At 38.9% G+C, this 22,079-nt stretch overlaps 1 protein-coding gene across 2 annotated transcripts in view; it reads left to right on the forward strand.

The window, feature by feature from the left end:
- MACROD2 (mono-ADP ribosylhydrolase 2) overlaps nucleotides 1–22,079 on the forward strand; it is a 2,391,823-nt gene that overhangs the window by 63,552 nt on the left and 2,306,192 nt on the right. For both annotated transcript variants that reach the window (XM_056121300.1, XM_056121301.1), the window contains exon 3: nucleotides 10,781–10,888. In XM_056121300.1, the coding sequence (XP_055977275.1) occupies nucleotides 10,781–10,888 (108 nt within the window). The remainder of the gene's footprint in view (nucleotides 1–10,780; nucleotides 10,889–22,079) is intronic.

Below are 22,079 nucleotides of genomic sequence, written 5' to 3' on the forward strand. Positions count from 1 at the left end.
GTAGCTTGCCTGGCTCTCTGAGAGGGACGAAAGAATTGAACCCAGGTCGGCCACGTGCAAGGCAAGTGCCCTACCGTAGGCTGTGCTATCACTCCAGCCTGCACAAATGATAGTCTTTTAATTCTGATTCTTCCCTAAAAGCTTTTGAGAGTGCTTTGACTTCACCAGGGTGTCTCTCTTAGAGACTCATGGGAAGATCTTTATTTTATTATTTTTTTTCTTTTTGGGTCACACCTGGTGATGCACAGGGGTTACTACTGACTTTGCACTCAGGAATTACTGCTGGCAGTGCTCAGGGGTCCACATGGGATGCTGGGACTCAACGCGGGTTTTCCACATGCAAGGCAAATGCCCTACCCATTGTTCTATTGCTCCAGCTCCAGCATGATTCTCAGCCCCACATATGGTTCCCAGAACCCCACTAGGAGAGATCTCTGAGAGCAGAATGAGGAGTAATCATTTAGCACTGCAAGGTGTGGCCCCCAAAAACAAAAGCAAAACAAACAATCATTTAGGTGTCAGAGAGATACTAAGAGAGATAGTCCAGTGCTTGTCTTGTACTTGACTGACTTTGGTTCAATTCTTGGCACCACATATGGTCTCCCAAGCCCTGCCAGAAGTAATCCCTGAGCACAAAACCAAAAGTAAACCCTGAGAAGAGTCCAACACTCTACCCCCTTTATCTCCAAATAAAAATTAAAACTCAAATAGAAGCATTTATATGGGTTTGAATGAACTAGTGAAGAATGATCATGATTTTTATGGCTATTGCTTTAGAACATTGGCATTCCGTTTTTGTTTCATTTAAGGATCTCCTTTTCTCTTCCACTGCCTTCAACTTGTGACAATTCAGTAGGCTAAATTCTCTTTTTGTAAACAAACAATATATTTATTTCTTATTTCTACTGGATTTCTCCAGAAGTCAAAAACTGCTGAATATTCTTGTTCATTGCAATGATATCATTTGTATAAATTTAGTCAGAGTCTATCTTCTTTGTAATAAAACATTATTGGGAAAGTTCTATTTTAGACTTTGATGGGAATATAATATTTGAAAAGGTTATAGTGAAATCAAATATTAAACAGGTTTTAAAAACTGATAACTTTATAGAGCCAATGCTTATAAAGTCCTCTTGTAAAAAAATGGTCTGATGCCAGGTTTATATGATTTTGAACCTTACAGATGCTTAAGAAAAATTACTGGCAAGTTCAAGAACTTTAATATGGTTTGGCAACTTTTTAAAGAGAGGAATTCACCAAAATCTATAGTTACTACAAGTAAATCTGGTAGTAAGTTCTTGGCATGGCTTCTTAGACTCAAGAGGCTTTTAGACATTTAATCTGAGATTCTTTGTGAAAAATTCCAGCAAATCAACTTCAAAAGACCTAAATGATTAAATGCTATCCTAGCTGTCCTTATGTAAATAGACCAAGTCTAATGAGATCAGACTATTTTGTAAACAAGAATATAAAAGGCTGGATGACTTAAGACAAAGACAAATTTTATGTTTCAGTGGAATGCAGTAGTAGTGCAGACTTGTGGGTTATTAACTTGTAGTCCTGTTCATTGTTTTGAACTCTTTCTTAGTTCTTTGCAGTTTTCTCCAACACCTGACTTCATAAGTCTTCAAGATAATGTTTCCCACTTTTTTCTCCTCCTCCTGATTTAATATCATTGAGAATTAAAACTGTTCTTTTTCTGATGCTTTTTGAGCTAGAGCTGAATGATCTGATACAGACTTCAAAGAAGCCACTGCAAGATTAGATACAGGCGATATTTATGCTTGATGTTTTGTGGATCATTCAGAAAGTTCAGTGGAACCATTATATCATCACAAGGACTTCCAAGCTGCAAAGAATACTTCAAGCCCAACCTCTAGGAAGTTTCTCAGTTATCTGTCCTTTGGACCAGCAAATGATGTATTGTCTGCTACAATCATTAATATTTATTTTTCTTTTCCTTTTCATAGACATTTCTTTTTATATGCTTGATAGCTTATGCCACTTAGCAGACATTTTCTACTACCAAGTTTCAAATGATGATTCATCTAATTAGTCCTTAATGAATAAAAGACAACATAATAAGAAGTGAAACCAATATTATTCCAAGGAAACAACAATGCATACTAGAACTCACAAAATTTTGCCAGGTCCTTGTTAAATCTTTTTTGAGTAGATCCAGATCTTGACAAGACCTGCATAGGCCCATTGTAACTAGAATTCTGCTTAGTCACTTGGAATTCTATACCCTTGATTTTATTTTCAGTATCTGGTCAGTTTGCATCTCGTCCATACCCCAGATGATAACTTCATTCCCTTTACCTGTCATTTTTAACAAGAAATCCAAGTCCTTTAGCCAATCTCCTTTTGACTTCCCCATTGATTTGGTAAATTATTTTTTTCTTTAATCCATTGACCCCCCCACCCTTTCTGATGCTTGGCTAAAATCCCTGCTTTCTATTCTATATTGAATATTATGTCCAGGTCTATACTGAGATTTCTTTTTCCCTTCTTTATTGTTCATGAATATAGGCTTCTTTATTACTTTACTATCTACTTCTGATTATTTTCCTACTGACAATAGTGTAAGAATAACTGCTATCACATGTCTATATTGAAAAGTATTTCAACTTACAGTTGGTTAAAGATAGTCATGTATAAATATGAATAAGTGCTTTGTGTACATATAAATTGCTCATGTGGGAGCAGTAACAAGTTTTTGTTCTATGTATTACTAAAAAGAGAAGAATATAGAAAAACATGCACTGGAATCAGTACTAATTGTGTAAAATAAAAGTCAGTGATTTGCTATTCAAATGAAGTGACCCCGGTGGCAGTATTCATTGATGTATTTAAAGAGAATAATTGATCAGAAACATGCCATTTGTTTTTGTTTAATGTTGAAGGACATAGTGATATTTCCTAGTACTGTCAAATAGTAGCACTTGAGTGCATTTATGATTCTTTGGTATGTGAGTGATTGGCACCAAGCATATGGCTGTTGAGGGTATTTAGGAAAAAAATACATTCTCATGCGCATTTTTAAAATGAGAAAACATTTCCACATGACACTGATAATTTTGACTGTTTTGAGTAAACTAAGTAAATTATGTTACAGTAATATATTTTTCCAATATATGGAGTTATTTAAAACTTTAAAAATATATCCTACTGAAAAGGAAAGAGAGGGAAATGCCCTGCCACAGAGGCAGGGTGGGATGGGGGCTGGGGGGGGAGGGGATGCTGGGATCCTTGGTGGTGGGAAATACGCATTGGTGGAGGGATGGGTGTTTGATCATTGTATAATCGAAACCCAAGCACAAAAATGTGTAAGTCTACAACTGTACCTCATTGTGCCTCACTATTAAAAAATAAATATAATAAAAAAATGACAATAAAAAATATATATATATATCCTACTTAAAAAATCAGTATTTGATTTGAATTTCTTTCAAGGAAACTAAATAGTGGCATTTCTTTTAAATATTAAATTTATGTGAGATAGTTACAAAACTTTCATGTTTGAGTTTCAGTCATACAATGATCCCATCCCCCATTCCTCTACCTGTGCACATTTTCTACCACCAGTGTCCCCAGTTAACCCCCCCCCCCCCGCCACCAACCATTTCAACCCTTCTCCTGCCTCGATGGCAGACAATTTAACCCATACTTACATTCTACTATGGGGCATTATGGTTTGCATTACAGATACTGAGAGGGTATCACATTTGGTCCTTTATCTACTTTCAGCACACATCTCCTATTCCGAAAGATCCCTCTAACCATCATTGACTTAGTGATCCCTTCTCTATTCCAGCTACCTTCTCCCCCTGCTCATGAGGCAGGCTTCCAACTGTGTAGGAATCTTCCTGGCCCTTGTGTCTACTGTCCTTGGATGTCAGTCTCATGTTATGTTATTTTATATTCCACAAATGAGTGCAGTCATTCTGTCTATCCTTCTCTTTTTGACTCACTTCATTTAGCATGATATTCTCTATGACCATCCACTTATAAGCAAATTTCATGACCTGACAGCTACATAGTATTCCATTGTGTAGATATACCAAAGTTTCTTTAACCAGTCATCATTTCTTGGGTACTCAGGTTGTTTCCAGACTCTGGGTATTGTGAACAGTCTCTGTAGGGACTGAAAATCTGTATAATGATTTGGAGAGTATTGTCACTTTGACAATGTTAATTCTCCCAATCCATGAGCAGGGGATGTGTCTCCATTTCCTTGTGACCTCTTTTATTTCTTGAAGTAGCATTTTGTAGTTTTCTTTGCATAGATCCTTTACCTCTGTAGTTGAGCTAAATTGTGACATTTGTGAATGGGATATATTTTTAAATAACACTTTCTTCCTTTTTATTATTGCATATAGAAAAGTCATAGTCTTTTGAATATTGATTTTATTTTAAATTTTATATTATTTTTATAAAGTTGTACACAATTTTTTATTACATTCCAGTACCAATCCCACCATCATTACACCTTCCCAGCACCATTATTTCGAAGTTTCCCAAACACTGCCCAAGCCTACTCAGTAGCAAACCCTAAATAATTTATTGTGTATTGCTTGTTATGAATCACTGTATCAACATCATCCTGTTGTTCGTCGATTTACTTGAGTGGGCACCAGTAACATTTCTATTCCTCCAAGCCCTGAGATTTTAGCAGCCTCTCCTTACTCATCTTTCCCAATGATTGGAGGCTCTTTCAGGGTCAGGGCAATGAGATCTGTTATCATTACTGTTTTTGGCATAGAGAATATACCACGGGGAGCTTGCCAGGCTCTGCTTGTGTGGCTTTCCAAGATATATCTATATTTATATCTATATCTATATATATTTCTCTCTATGATTTGTTGCCTAATGTCTGAACCTCGTCAAATATGGTGTGGTAATGGGTAGGAAGTATCTTATGTTGTGTCTGGAAAGTGGCCTGGAGCGTGGCAGTTGTTGGGTAGTGGAGGTCATCTGCAGGGGCTGTGTCCCTTGGGGCGGGGAGGGCTCTCACCCACCCCTCTCTGGGTACCCCAAGTGAAAACAGCCTGGTGCGGAGTCTGGTGGCATGGTTATGGGAGCCTCATTTTATGATCCCTTCTGGGAGAAGCAGCCAATGAGTTCTGGATATGGCCGATGAAGTTATTTGGCGTCGTCAGGGAGTGGCTTATAGGTGTGACTCCTAGGTCGCTGGAGATGGGGGGAAGTGGGTAGAGGATCTCTGCTCCCAGATCCTGTTGAGCCCAAAGTCTAAGGTCACAAAGTTCCACATTACCTGTGTTCCATGGTACTTCATTCCTGCTTGAGGCTCGGCCTGAGTATCTGGAAAGCAGCCTGGACCATGGTGGCGGTTGGGTAGTGGAGGTTGGCTGCCAGGGCCGGGTCCCTTGGGGCAGAGAGGGCTCTCACCCACCCCACTCTGGGGCACCACAAGTGGCAAGGACTCCCTTGTTATGAATATTTTGCTAAACACGATCAAAAAAGATTTCCTTAGAATACAGTGTGTGAAGATTGTTGTATCTCACTCTGGACCATTAAACCTTTGTATTACTAACATGCTGTTACAGGTTGAACCTTTGTCTGCTGATAGTTTTTTTTAATCAAGATTGATTATCTTCTACTTTACATCCCATTCAATGTGGTGTGCTACTCCTGGTACACCAGTGGTATCAAGGAGGAATTCAAAAATTTTTAATAGGGTAATACAGCTGCATTTAAACCTTTAACTGGTTGGTGACTTTGGGGTCTGGAGGCATCTCTGCAGCTTGTTGATCTCTTTTGAGATTTCTTTGTGAGGTTCTGGATCATGGCTGGTTAATGAGCTTAAATGGTGCCAGAGATAGTTCATGGGCATGGCTGCCTGGCACCTGGAAGAACAGGGGTATGAGAGGAGGTCACCCATCCCTGACCCCATCAGATCCTGGAGATTTTGGTTACAAAACATGCATACCTGAGTTTTTTAGCAGGTTCATTCATGGGTGAGGCTCAGCCGAGCCTGTGGAGTTCCGCCATGAGCATGGCAGTGATTGAGTTCTGGAGGTTTTCAGCTGCCAGGGCTCTGTGTGTGGTGGTGGTGGTGGTGGGGGAGGGGAAGCTTTCTTCTTTTTCATTATTTGCATATAGAAAAGCAAAGTGTATTGATTTTATAACCTGCCACTCTTTGTCACCAAATAATTATCATCAAATGATCTTCATTCGGGATATCAGGCATTTATAATTTTGTAACAATTGTGACGATTGAAATAGAATTGAATATCGAAGTTAAGTTTTTCTGCAACAAAGTTTTTTTAAAATTTTTTTTTTATTTATTGAATCACTATGGGAAAAGTTACAAAGCTTTCAGGTTTAAGTCTTGGTCATGCAATGATCAAACACATTTCCCTTCACCAGTACTTATTTTTCACCACCAAGAACCCCAATATACCCCCCCCCACCCCTCCTAGTGCCTGTGAGGCAGATGGATTCTAATTAGAACTCTATCTACTTTGATTAGATTGATTATTTCGACAAAAGATGCACCATTATTGTTTAGAATTTACACCCCAAAATCAGACCTGCTGAAAAGGCATTGCAGAATAATTTGTTTTCTACAGCTGGTTACAAAAACCAGATGATGTTGCGCGGCCGCAATAGTGGCTGCACAATTTTGGATTTCTGATATTTTACTTATTAAGCCTGGAAGTATTTCTGCCAAGAGCAAGATAATTATGAGATTGGTTTCTGTGGCTCTGGAGGCATGGAGCCGTGGATTAACGCATAGTCCATTCACTTTTCTGCCGCAAGCTGCCAGACTCTGCATTAAGTTCCTGTGCTTCTGGAGCCATGGCCGTGCCAGAGAGCTGCTTGTGGGGGGCAACCCCTGACCTCAGTAGGGCGTGAAGGACAAGCCGGGAACGCCCCCCTTCTCATGGGGTTTCAGTTGCCTGGTCACCACCAGCTTATACCTGACGGCTTCCCAAAGAGCTCCGAGGCAGCTGCCATCTTGCTTTCCAGGGGGAAAAAGGTGGAAGGGAGCAACACCCTTTCCACCCCTGGCAGGCATGGAGCTGTGGATTAATGCATAGTCCATTCACTTTTCTGCCACAAGCTGCCAGGCTCTGCATTAAGTCCCTGTGCTTCTGGAGCCATGACCGTGCCAGAGAGCCGCTTGTGGGGGGCATCCCTTGACCTTGGAAGGGCGTGAAGGATGAGCTGGGAACGCCTCCCCTTCCCATGAGGTTTCAGTTGCCCGTCACCACCGGCTCATACCTGGCTTTCCAAAGAGCTCTGAGGCGGCCGCCATCTTGCTGGGTGCTTGCGGCTCTTCCTCAGGCCACGGCATAGGCTCGGCATGGGCTCGCGGATGGCGCTGGCCACTGAGCTTCCCCGCGGTGCGCAAGCTGGGGCTCCCAGCACAGCGCGTGAGGAGGTGGGGCTCCAAGCGCAGCATGTGAGGAGCTGAGACCCATGCGCACCCCGCCCAGCCGCCCGCCAGCCCCCCCTGCGAAGTTTTTATCATGGATCAAGCATTGGCAGAGCACAAACAAAACCTGATGTTTTTTACAGAATGAAAATAGGGACTTGAGAGATAGTACAGTGGATGAGATGCTTGCTTTGTACACACTTGACCCAAATTCAATCCCTGACACCACATATGGCCCCAGAACATCATCAGAAGTAATCCCTGAGCATAGCTGCATGTCACCCCTAAAACAAAACAAAAATAAATATATTGATTCTTTATTAAAAATAATATATTAGAAAAGGTTCCTTAACACTGTATAAGTTCATAAGTTTAGAATATGCATGCTGAAATAATGTTTTGTACATTTGTGAAAAGCAGATATTATGTAATAGTAGCTTATTATGGGGCAAATATTAGTGTAAAAGTGAGGCAGTCAGTTTAACTGCCATGTCACAGAGCCAGTCATGGAGGCATGGCTAGAATAACTTGGTTATGGTCTTGTAGTTATAATTGGGAGAAATAGGAGTTAAACAAAATTAGTCTGTTGGTACTCATTGTTAACTATTACCTCACAAAGTACTACTCTGAGGTATTCAACTTAATTTTCTCTTTGTAATTTGGATGGCATCTAAAATTTCCTCTTCTATTTGCAGGGTGGTGGGGATCGGGGCTCTCAAGTGGTGTTCTGAGGGGCTGGGGACCACTTCTGGTTATACTCTGCCAAAAGGACGACTGACAGTTCAATGCTGGACCTGAAGCCATTCAGTGTTGAGAATTGAACCTGGTTTAGGTTCATGCTAGGCATGGGCTCTCACCACTGTACTGTCTCTTTATTTCACTCTACATTTTTTTAATGTAATTTTTTTTTTGCTTTTTGGGTCACACCTGGCTATGCTCAGGGCTTACTCCTGCCTCTGCACTCAGGAATCACTCCTGGTAATGCTTGGTGGACCATATGGGATGCCGGTGATGGAACTTGTACAACGTGTGCAAGGCGTTGTACTATCACTCAGGCCATGTAATTTTTTTTCTACATTGTATTCCTCATTGCTGCTTTGATTATGTCTGCTGATGCTATACCATTAAAACCATCACCAATGAGTATTTTTTAAAATTAGAATATAAAAAGAGAAGTGGTTGCCAAGAAAGGGACGTTTCAGAGGATGAAAAAAGAATGATCATATTCCTGGTTCTTAGGACTAGTTTTCTTTGAGCTATGGCTTCCAAAGACAATTTTAGTGACAATCTCACAGTTGCTAATCTCCCTAATATCTCAAAAGTGGAGGCTTATCTGAAAGTTCCTTAGTGGTAAATAATACATTTCACCCCTTGAATGATTTGCGCAGACCCTAAATACTAAAAAAAACAAAAACAAAAACAACACCAAACTGATTTATAAGTTGACTTCTCTGAAGTGTAGTAAAAACTTATACATAGAAATTCAATATATTTCACAACATTGATTTTTATAAAGCTTTGTTTAGTGTTTCTATTTTTTTTCAGTTTTGTCCATATTTTTCTAATTTATTTTTATAATTTAAACTGTGATTTTCTGGACAAGAATTGAATGCTGAAAGTAGGTAAAGGGATATACACGATGACCTTTGAATATTTATATTCCAAACCATATTGCACAGTAGAGGCAGACTGGGGATAGGTATGTGCAAGAGTGCCTGCCAAAGAGGCAGATGAGTGGGAGGCTGAAGGAGGGAAACTGGGGACATTGGTGATGGGAAATGTACACTGGTGAAGTGTTGGGTGTTGGAACACTATATTTAGGCTTATAATATATTGACTCTAGTCCACACCAGTGTCAGCTTCCCTCCACAGGTATTCCCATATTCCCTCCTGACCCTCAGCCCCTACCTCATCCTCCACCTCTGAACTTGTTAGTGTTTCTGCTTGTTAAAAATTAAATTTACAAAATTGTTCTAAATTTGTAAATCAGGTTAAAAATATTTTTAAAAAGACATTAGGTTTTAGGACCTGTTGTTCGCTTTTTAAACATGTGCTAGTTGCTGGCTGTTAAATCCAGAATAGAGATGATTCTCTTTTAAGTCTAGTATATCCTACATTTACTGGTTAATACAGTTTTATAAGAAAGGGACATTTTTACACCTTCAGTTATTCTTAATCCATACTATTTTTAATTTTTTTTCTTTTTGGGTCACACCCGGTGATGCACAGAGGTAACTCCTGGCTCTGCACTCAGGAATTACTCCTGGCAGTGCTCAGGAGACCATATGGGATGCTGGGACTCAAACCCCGATTGGCTGAGTGCAAGGCAAATGCCCTACCCGCTGTGCTATCACTCCAGCCCCTGCATATTTTTGAGGTAGTTTGTTAGAATTAGTTAAGAGCTGAACTTTTTGTACTTGAAAAAATGGTATTTTCAAGGACAACTTTTAGGCAACTTGAGCACAGTAGAAACGAGCTCCTTCACTGTGAACATTTATTTTTTTCTTGGTAATTACACATATTTTTCTTAACTCCTTGTTAAGTTAAAAGGTAAAAAGGTAAAGGCCCTCCCATTGTTCATCGATTTGCTCGAGTGGGCCCAGTAACGTCTCCATTGGGAGACTTTGTTGTTACTGTGTTTGGCATATCGAATACGTCACGGGGAGCTTGCCAGGCTCTGCCGTTGCGGGCGAGATACTCTCGGTAGCCTGCCGGGCTCTCCGAGAGGGGCGGAGGAATCGAACTCGTGTCAGCCATGTTGGCTGCGTGCAAGGCAAACGCCCTACCGCTGTGCTAAGTTGATATACATAATTTTATTTTGTAATTTAATGACCTTATGTTTTTATAATAAAAATGTTGATTTTTAAAAAATTGTTGACCGGTATGTATGACATGCTTAAATTTTATCATATGCTATAATATATGTGATACTTTATTTATATTCAGCAGAAGAACTTCCCATTTGTGAGGTAAGGTAAAGGTAAAGGCCCTCCCGTTGATCGTCGATTTGCTCGAGCGGGCCCAGTAACGTCTCCAGTGGAGACTTTGTTGTTACTGTGTCTGGCATATCAAATACTCTCGGTAGCTTGCCGGGCTCTCCGAGAGGGGCGGAGGAATCGAACTCGGGTCGGCCATGTTGGCCGCTTGTAAGGCGAACGCCCTACCCGCTGTGCTATACAAGTAAACAATAAAACAGTCATTGATCCTTCTGTTGCCTATGTTGGGAAACACTTTTATAAAAGAAGTTAAGCCACACCCCTGGTACTTACACTTTTATTTCTTGTTGTCTAATGTAGTGTAACCCATCTGACTTTTGTACCAAAATTGTATTTCTCAGATTCAGAATACTGATATTAATATATCTCTTTATTGCAGAAGAAAATACTCCAGAAACATCCCAAGTGAAAAAAAGTTTGAGTGATAAAGTTTCTCTCTATCGAGGTGACATCACATTGCTAGAAGTAGATGCTATAGTCAATGCGGGTAAGTAGATGATTTTTTTTTCTTTTGGTGATGTATTTGCTGTACGAGTACTTAGATTTCTTTTTTGTTGTTGTTGTTGATGCATTTGTGCTATGAGCACTTTATAAGAGCAATGTAAGTATTTTAGAGAAAGGTACCGTTTTTGGTATTTCTGGTATAGGAATATCACGTTTTCCATCTTGATTAAAAACATTGAGGATTCATTTTACATATGTGCTGCAATTAATATGCTAATTCCTCAGTATGTCCCTGCCAAAATAAGACGAGGATCCTGGACTGCTGAAGAATGAAATGTTGTTGCAAGAAGTTCTGTTTGAAGTACTTTAGCCAGATAATGATTGTTGATTTCATACTTGAGTTAATAATTGGCAAACATTAAAGCATGTTCACCAAGCTATTTCAATCTATTGATAAAGCTATTGACCAAGTTATAAAGAGACAATTGAACTATACTGCAGAAAAATATGATATAAACAAAATATAAATAAATTTGTTGTTATTTAAAATATTTAGGTTTTTGGTTTTGATTTATGATGTTATGAAATGCTTTATTTTAGTTATTTTAAAACGTCAAACATCAGGAAAGAGTGAACAGTTTATAGTATGTTTTATTATTGACTATGTATGTAATGGGCTGGAGTGATAGCACAGCGAGTAGGGCGTTTGCCTTGCATACGGCCCACCAGGTCAACCCGAGTTCGATTCCTCCGCCCCTCTCAGAGAGCCTGGCAAGCTACCGAGTATCTTGCCGCACGGTAAAGTCTGGCAAGTTCCCCGTGATGTATTCAGTATGCCACACACAGTAACAACAAGTCTCACGATGGAGACGTTACTGGGCCCGCTCGAGCAAATCGATGAACAACGGGAGGACAGTGACAGTGATGTATGTAATAGTTGTAATTATATAAAAATAAGTATCAGTAGGGGGTTAATCAATATTTAATTTGTATTTTATAAAGAGGCTCTCTGCAGGTTGTAAGTAAAGTTAAAAAATGTGGACTTAGGAGAGGATTTATTCAAAGCTTTATCATCATAAGGGAAGGAAAATATTATAATAATAATAAGAAGGATATTCAATGTGAAGAATCACTTTACCTATGAAATTTATAAGAGATCAAGAAGGAAAAGGCTTTTCTCTCATAAAGAGTAATGGACGGGCTAGAAAGAAATGGCTTTGGAAGGAATGGCTTGAGTGGGTCATTGATTGTGACTTTGGAGGGGAAGGGATGATTGGCAGTTGATTGTGGTGTATTTTTCTCTGATGTCAAGTGATTCTAGGTAGTGGCCATAAAGGAAGGGGAGATTTTTAATTTTTATCCCTTAAAAGTAAGCAAAAGTTAGTGAATTGGAGGAAAGAAAAGCATGACTAAAGTTTGGGCAAGTTCACTTAATAAGCACTAAACAAATAATATTGATTGGAACAAATAGTTAAAATAATAGTTTACCCACAAGTAAGTGGAATTTGGAAGTTCTATGTCTCGGCATTGCCATATATCATTTATACATTTGTCTAAGTCAAGTGGAGAAGAGAATGGCTCCTCACAGAAAACGGAAGGACACAAGGGGTGGAAGGTAATTTCTTCTTTTCAGGAGGATCTGATTCATGTTACATTCAACAGTATTTCAAGGTTCTTTTTGATGAGGAGGAAATTCCCATGGATAGTGGGAATATGCCTTGGTAGGTGAACATAAGGTTCTCATGGAGGACTGAAACAGTTTATGATGTGCCATGGTATTACCAACTTAGCAGTAAGTGTAGAACCCTGGTCCGCTCTCAGAACTAACTGCCAGTTATTTTGTATTTGCATTTACAAAGTAAGGGATCAGTATATTTTTTCCTCCTCTTCTGATGTCTCTCGACTTAAAGTTTCAGCCTGTTCTGCTGCCTCTTTAAAATCAGAAACCTCAGTTTGGTCTAAATAATTTTCCGCCTAATCTGGATCATTCCTTTAGGACAGATAATTAGACCTCTTCATAGGCTACAAGTTTCCTTTAAATTGAGTGTTTGTACTATTCATTTTGATCTTGGATCTTCAGATGCTTCTTTCTGACTTTTGTGCTTTCTGGAAAACACGGGCCTCTGGAAAGTTTCTTATTAGTTTCTGTTTAATATTAAGGTTTAATATCACTGTAATTGATACGTCCTCAATGATTCATTATTCCTAGACATGTGACTTTAAAAAAATCAAGTTCATGGTTACATCCAGGTTACATAGATTACATCCTACCTACATATTCTTGTAATTTTTAGCCTTTTATCCTACATCTGTTTTGTGTGATAAAGTTGCTAACATGCAGTTTTTTCTAAATCAAGACCATTCTCATGAGTTTTTCTTCTTGTTTTTCTTTATATATATATATATATATATATATATTTTTTTTTTTTTTTTACTTTTTTGAGTCACTTTCGGTGATGCACAGGTATTACTCCTGGCTATGCACTCAAGAATTACACCTGATGGTGCTCAGGGGACCATATGGAATGCTGGGAATCGAACCTGGGTTGGCTGCATGCAAGGCAAACGCCCTAACCGCTGAACTATAGCTCCAGCCCTTTCTTCTTGTTTTTAACTTGCTTTTGAATTTGGTAAATTAGCACACTTAATAGACGCTCTGCCTATTCTTTTTTTCCCTTTTATTTAAAACATTTTCAAAAAATATTTTATTTATTTATTTGTTTGCTTTTTGGGTCACACCCAGCAATGCACAGGGGTAACTCCTGGTTCATGCACTCAGGAATTACTCCTGGCCATGCTTGGGGGACCATATGGGATGTTGGGAATTGAACCCGGGTCGGGCAGCATGCAAGGCAAACGCCCTACCTGCTGTGCTATCATTCCCGCCCCTAAACCATTTTTTAAAATTGAATCACCATGATACAGTTACAAAGCTTTTATATTTGAGCTTCAGTTATACAATGATTGAACACACATCCCTCCACCAGTGCACATTTTCCACTACCAATATCCCAGTATTCACCCTCCCCCATCCCAACCTTCCCCTTACCTCTATGGCAGACAATTTTCCCCATACTCTCTCTCTATTTTTGGCACTGTGGTCTGCAGTACAGATACTGAGAGGCTATCACATTTGGTCCTTTGTCTGCTTTGAGCACACATCCTGAACCATCCCTCTAACCACCATTGATTTAGTAATCCCTTCTCTATTCCAGCTGCCTTATCTCCCAGCTCATGAAGCAGGCTTCCAATCATGGAGCAATATTCCTGGGTGATGGCTTTTCTTAACTCTAGGTTTTGTTAATTATATTTATCTTAATTCCTTGTCACTTTTTGTCACAGATGAATGAATTGTATATAGTTGAATATGTAGGACCTTTAGAGATTTTATATAGTGAACCAATCTACTTTTAAAAATCATTAAATGCAAATTCCTTTGGGATCAGTAGTTGTTTCTGATATAAATCATTTGAAATAAAGTCAAATCATGCTAAACAGCAAAACATTTCTAAAGTAAAAACATCTTCACATGTTTAAAGTTTTTTCATATTTTATCCTGTTATTGCTTATACTTATAGTTTTTTTTGCTCAATGACATACAAGGGCTTGATAAATTAATATGAAGGCAGGATGCAACTTTCACTCACTAATAAATTGCTTGGCACTCTATTAGTTCACTCTTTGGCTAAGACGATTATAATTTGCTCGAGTTCTGTATTCACAAGAACATACTCCTCAGGAAGTTCCTGAGTAGATGAAAATAGATGCCAAATGTATAATGAGATGACTCCATTTACAACTTTCTACTGTGCAATTTGTTTGCTTCATATGTAGGGAGAGGAACAGATGTTAGTCTTTCAGGTGAACAAGGAAACATTGCAGGAAACTCCAAAGCTGCCTCTGGTGAGAGGGGGAATAAAAGTAGTCGATGAATGACCTATCTATCTTAGCTCTCAAGTTTCCATGTTCATCTTAATACATTAGAAGACTTGTCTTAGTGGTCATGAATGGAATGGTTTGATATTTCACATTTATTTCAAATACAGCATTTTAAAAACTTTCATTGAATTTCTTTAAATGTAGGATGTTCTTTGTGTTTGTCATATTTATTTTTTTCTCTAGAAGGTTACTATATTTCTTTTTTTTTACTCTTTTTCTTGAATCACTGTGAGATAGACCCTTACAAAGCTGTTCATGATTACATTTCAGTCATACAGTATTCCAAACCTATCCCTCCACCAGTGTCCATTTGCCAGCACCAGTGTTTCCAGGTTCCCTCCCATCATCCCCCACTCTTCCTCCTTTCCCCTCCTTCCTTTCCTTTTTCCTCCTCTTCTTTTCCTCCTCCTCCTTACTCATCCTTCTCCTCCTTCTACTCCCTCCTTCCTCCTTTCTTCTTCTTTCATCTTCTCTCTCTATCCATTTGAACATTGTGGTTTGCAATATTGATACTGAAAGGTTATCAAGAATATCTCTGTACCTACTTTTAACACTCAAATCTTGTCCAGTGTGATCGTACCTTGCTGCTATTATCATACTGATCTCTTCTCTATCTTATCTACCCTCCGTTGGCTTCATATGGATATAGTACACAATTTTGAATCAAGCCAACTCAGGTTCAGATTCAGGTCCTCAAGCCCACAATAAAAAAGTTTGTTTAACTTTCTATGTTGTGATTATTACAGGAAACTGCAAAAATAGCGAGGAGTCTTGTGTTATATTTTACCTTCATTAGTCCAATCCTCATGGTTGACATTTATAACTAAAGTACATTATCCAAACTAGAAAATTAATATTGTTAAATCGCTACTAATTTATACTTTAGATCCTAGTTTTCACCATTTAAAAAAAAAGTCTTTCATATGTGCGTGTAATTCTGTGTCATTTTTATAATCCCATGTATTGATTTATATAACCACCTCTATGATAAAGTTCTGTTCCACTATTATAGAAGAATTCCCTCATGGTTCGACTTTTTGGTTACCACTTACTTGTCTGTTCTGTCCCTGTCTGCATTTTTATAGTTTTGTCATTTTAATAATGTTAAATTGATTGGATAATTAGAACTGTAATATTTTGAGAGGATTTTATTTTCTTGTTTGTGGTGCCAGAGAAGACTAAGGGTCTCACATATTCAAGGCAAGTATTCTATCACTGAACTTACCCTCACCCCCAATAAGCAAAGTTGTTGAAGTAGGTGCATTCAGGTTATTTCCTTCTTTTTTATAACTGAATAGTACTGCAATGCATTTATATACAAAAGTTTATTCAGCCATTCACTTTTTCAATGACAGTTGGGTTCTCTTTAATACTTTGTTATAATAGTAGAATTGCTGTTAATTCATGTTTAAGCTTTTATATGTATTGGCATATATAGGATGATTTGTTTACAGTGATTTGGTCCTTATATATTGTTTCCTTAGAGACTACTTGCTTATACCACAAACATACTATTTTGCAAGATGTGATAGTCATTTATTTGTAGATTATTGGCAGTATGACCCAAAAATGATTAACTCAAATTCTAATGGGCTGTTTTTGAATAAAGATTGACTAAATTTGCCATAAAATTATTATTATTATTATTTTGCTTTTTGGGTCACACCTGGTGATGTACAGGGGTTACTCCTGGCTCATGCACTCAGGAATTTTTCCTGGCCAGTGCTCGGGGGACCATATGGGATGCTGGGAATTGAACCCGGGTCAGTTGCTTGCAAGGCAAACGCCCTACCTGCTGTGCTATTGCTCCAGCCCCTAAAAATTATTTTTTAAAAGTAGAAAATGAGAATGGCTTATTTGTTATAGTTCCCCTTGACCTATGCCAAAATGCCAAAGAGAGGTATGTTACATTATAGTTAATTATAGAAGGCTTGGAGTCAGATCAATCATGATTTAAAATATATTTATTCAGTTTCCTAGCTAATGAATCTTGGTAAATTATGGTAAATTATGTAATCTTTCTTACCTTTGCTCAGGGGTAGAATGCAGATGATAAGGCTGCTTCACAAGATTATTGTTAACATCAAAAGGATATATACACACAGAGAACTTCACACAATGCTTGATATATACACAATATAATTATACTGCTTAGTTATAATATTAGATAAATTAATTTTTCTATGAGCATTACAAGTTATATACATTCCTTTTTACATCTTCTACACATAGATATCGTTGTATCACTGTCATCCCATTTTTCATCGATTTACTCGAGCAGGCACCAGTAATGTCTCCATTTGTTCTCATTGCTCTGAGATTTTTAGCAAATGCCACATTGGAGGCTCCTTCAGGGTCAGGGGAATGAGACCCATCATTGTTATTGGGTTTTGGCATATTGAATATGCCACGGGGAGCTTGCCAGACTCTGTCCTGTGGGCAGGATACACTCGGTAGCCTGTCAGGTTCTTCAAGAGTGAGAGCAACGCAATAAGAGGCATTTGTGGCCGCATGCTTCCAGGAGCTGGGTTTTATAGTCTCTGGGTCTTGGCTGTTGATGGGTTAACACGATGCCGGGGGCAGTTAGTGGGTGTCACACCTAGCAACTGGAAGATGGGGGATCTGGGTGAAGGAGGCCAATCCTGAACTGAGCAGGCTTGGAAATCTCAGCCCTGGGTCCTGCTTGTCTTGGTTCCTCTGCTGGTTCCTTCATGCATGAGGCTCGTCAGAATGTGTGGAGAGTAGTCTTAAGCATGGCTGTGGCTGATTCTGGAGGTCTTCAGCTGCTGGGGCTCGGGGCTCTGCTCCGGGTGGGGAGGGAAACTCAACCTGCCCCTCTCAAAGGGGCCCCGGTGAGGACAGCCAGGTGCGGGGGCAGGAGACTCTGCGCTGTTCTCTTCCAGGAGCTGAGTTTTATAGTCCTTGGGTCTTGGCCGTTGATGGGATAACACATAGACATACATATTACTAACTAAAAGTTGTGGCTTTTACATATGCATTTTAATTCGAGAAACTGACTCCTAGCTTCTGACATTTGTCTGCCTTTTCAAATCTTTATGGCTAGTCTTATCTATGCTATCTCTGATATACGGAGTTTTCCCATACAGAATGGTGGGATTGTTTTTCAGTTTATTTAAATATATATTCTTAAGTATCCTTTAATACAGGTTATAGTTTTCTTTAGGTGGAATGCACAGTTGTTTTATACTAGTAGTATATCACTTTGTGAGTGATACCTTCCTCCCTCCCTCTTTCCTCCTTCCCTTTCTTCCTTTTTCCTCTTTATATCTTACTCTTTTTAAATTATACATTATTTAGATGTTTTGATTCATAAGACTGTGCTCAGGACGTACTCTTGACTCTGTACTAAGGGATCACTTCTGGTGGTGCTCCAGGGACATATGTGGTTATGGGGGTTAAACTGGGATTGGCTGTATGCAAGGCAAGTGCTCTACCTGTTGTATTATCTCTCTTGTCTGGTGTCTATTTTTTTTCGATTTTTTAAAAATAAGCTTAGTTATATAAAGCATTAATTCCTAATTGCTTACCTAACTGAAGTTTATTCTAGAAGTTTTTCAGTTGATTTCCTTGTTAATGAAGCATATGCTTCATTATACACACATCTATTTCTCTCCCCTCTTTATTACAGTGGTCACTCTTTGTTACCAATGTTAAATTAGTTATGATAACCCATTTTTGCCTATTTTTTATTTTTTTAATTTGTTTCTGAGCCGCACCCAACTGTGCTCATGGCTTACCCCAAGCTTTGTTTTAAGGGATCACTGGTGGCAGGACCATATATGGTGCCCACGTTCAAATCCATGTTAGCTGACTGCAAGACATGCACCCTAGTTGCTCTGGCCCTTTTTCAATGGCAGTATTCATTCAGTAAGTAGTGCTGTATCTCAATACATTTCTAAAATGTTTAAACTCTTTGACCTATTATATATTTGATCACTTGTATCACTTGTCATTCTTTTGCTCATTGATTTTCTCGAGTGGGTACCAGTAATGTCTCCATTCGTCTCTATTGCGTGCTAGTGTAGCCCAATGGTGTCTGCTCGCTACAGGAACATAAAGAGCATCAAACTGTTCATTCAAGATCTTGACGAAGAAGTCCGACCATCTTGTAGTTGGGCGGCCAGGTGTTCTTTGGATGTCCCGTGGAATCCAGTTGGTAACGACTCTAGTCCAGCGGTTGTCTCCAAATCACATTATGTGTCTGGCCCATCTGATTTTTGACACCTTGGCAAAAGAGGCAGTGTCCCTGATTGTCGATCGTTGATGGAGGTCGGAACTTTGGATTTCTTCTCTCACTAGAGTGAAGCGTGATACTCCAAGTATAGCTCTTTCGATTCCTCTTTGGGAGACCCGAATAGCATTCTCATCTTGTTTTCATAGGGTCCAGGTCTCTGAGGCGTATGTTGGTGCAGGAAGAACGGTGGAGTCGAAAAGATGTGCCTGGAGCCTGAGGTTCTTTGTCCTCTTAACAACTTCTTCTATGCTCTTGAAGGCGTTCCACGCTGCTCTCTTCTTCCTGCACAGTTTTGGCGCCAAGTCATTTGTCATGTTGAGTTCTCAACCCAGGTACACATAACTGCTGCTTTTGGAGATGTTCGTTCCATTGAGAGTAAATGGAACGTCAGGAACTAGTTTGTTTCTCATGAATATTGTCTTTATGAGATTCATCTGCAGTCTGACCTTTCCACACTCAAGGTTTAAGTCAGCCAGCATTTGTGCCACTTGGCTAATGTTTGATGTTATTAGAATGATGTTATATATTTGATCTGATTATAAATTTCTCCAGAGGAATCTGTAAAATGAAACTAAATATTAAATCCCTAAGGAATTAGCAGATAATTCCCAAAAGAAAATAAATGCCAAAATGTATGGCTTACCACCAAAAAATTCCCCTCTGAGTTTTCATCTTTTTTTCTTTTTGACTACTGCTTTATCTATATTTAAGTGAATACTCCTAAAACTTAGTTAAGCATTAATGCATTACTTTAGAGACATTGCGAGACTAAACTTTTCAAACATAATGGGGGAGAGAAATGGTAGTAGTTGGTTGGACATTTGTCCCATGTTTTCTCTCTTTGAGGAATTTTCACTGCACTTAGAGAAATTTATATTTTTGTTGTCACATTTATTGCTTAACAGGATGTTAAAGCATTTATTTAAATACGATTTTGCTTGAATTCAAAAGAATTGCATTTGATACTTAAAATAGGAAATTTATTAAGTACAGAGGACAGGATCTTTCTGTAATGTTTCTAAACATAGTATCACTGTTAAGGTTCAGTATTTATGCTTCAGATTTTTTTATTCCATAGATGTTTTATATTCTTTCTTCCAAAAGAAATTTTTTCATTAAATATTATGATCACTTTTATGCCATTTTTGGCCACACAATATCTTGTCACACATAAAAATGTTAATTTATTATTCTACCATTCTTAGAAATTCAGATTGTTTCAGGTTTTCACTATTACAAAAGAGTTGAGGCAAGTAAGCAGATAAAAGTTTTTTTCTAAAAAAAGTTGTTTATTACCTTGCAATAAATCCCTTGAAGTGAAATAAATGCACAGGAGTATGAAGGTTTTCAAACTTTTGATGTATGTGACTAATAACTGTATGGAAGAGTTAAATGAATTTCTACCTCCCAATAACTTCATCAATGTTATTTGTGAATTAAAAGCCTTTACTCTTGAATTATGTTACTGTTTTAATTTTTATTTAAGGACAGGGAACATAACATTTTGAAATAGAAGATCTATACATTTTTTTTTTGTTTTTTTGGGTCACACCCGGTGATGCACAGGGGCTACTCCTGGCTCTGCACTTGGAAATTACCCCTGTCGGTGCTCAGGGGACCATATGGGATGCTGGGAATCATACCCAGGTCGGCCGCATGCAAGGCAAACTCCCTACCTGCTGTGCTATCACTCCAGCCCCAAAGGTCCATACAATTTTACAATTGGTCCATACCAATAGGTGCAAGTAACTTGGTGTGGTATCCAGGAGGCAATGGGTGGAGTTTGGTTCATTGATATCCTGAGTAGAATAGTTTCTCAGTTTTTTAAAAATTTATTATTATTATTATTTTTAAAGACTTACAAACTTTTGTGATTGCTTTTCAGTCATACAATGTTGGAGTAACCGTCGATCCACCAGTGCCCGTTCTCCACAACCAATGTTCCCAGTATTCCTTCCGCCACCCCCACCCATTCCCACCTCCTGCCTCTGTGGCAGGCGCATTCCCTCTTTCTCTCTCTCTCTCAGGTGTTATGGTGCAATACAGGTACTAAGCGGCCATTATGTTTGCTCCATCAGTATCTTAAGTTCAGTGTCATTGATTCTTTCTTGAAATTCAAAATGATAGAGATAGACATAGACATAGAATTACTTTGAAATAAGAGTGATCTTGTTTATTTAATCTTCAGAGTATTAGCATCTTTTTCTTCTCTTGGCACGGGGACTTCATAAGCTATGACTTTGGTTTGCGAAGTCTGTGAATATACTTTCTTTGAAATTTCGAGCCTGTACCCTTGGAGAAAAAAAATCTTCAAGTACATTTCTGGAACAAGAATGTGTGGACAGGCTCCACCCAAAGAGCAGAAAACAGCACCTTTTCTGGAAGTTGGGTGCCCAAAGGGTGTGTTCTCACGAACCCCTTTACCTGCCATATCACACTCTCTGCTGATTGGGAGAGGACCTCAGAGGCCCACCGTACGTGGAGCAAAGGCTCCTAAGATTAGGAGTCAGCATCTTTTCCCAAAGTAGATCCTGAAGCGGTCTTGAAGAATGCATTGAGTCCTGCACTCCCCACCCCATAACCCTCTTACACACATACTGCCGCCGGGAGAGGACCTTAGGTGTCTACCTTATGCAGACTAGATGCATCCCAGAAACTGATTCAGCCCAAGGATAGAAGCCAGTGCCTTTTCCCGAAGCAGCAGCTGCTAATATTCATCCCTCAATAGAGCTGCCCCAAAGATCTTCCTTGCAGGGCAGGGGACATTGACCTGAAGTGGAAAACACACGCTCCCAGATCACAAAAGGAACCATGACGAACCATAGATAATGGGCCAAGATTGTAATCCTAAGGACTCAATCAGTAATAGCTACCTATATAATCTCTCTTAAAAGGAATTCAGAGGGGAAATGCTTAAGGTATTTAATGTTCTCAAAGAAACAAAGAGACAACCAACAAAACACAATAGGACAGGAGGGCAGAAATGAGAAAACTATAAACAGAAATGACAGAACTGAAAAATCTGGCAGGCAAAACAAAA

The sequence above is a fragment of the Sorex fumeus genome, unplaced genomic scaffold, assembly GCF_029834395.1.
Source record: "Sorex fumeus unplaced genomic scaffold, SorFum_2.1 ptg000044l, whole genome shotgun sequence".
NCBI classification, from domain to species: domain Eukaryota; kingdom Metazoa; phylum Chordata; class Mammalia; order Eulipotyphla; family Soricidae; genus Sorex; species Sorex fumeus.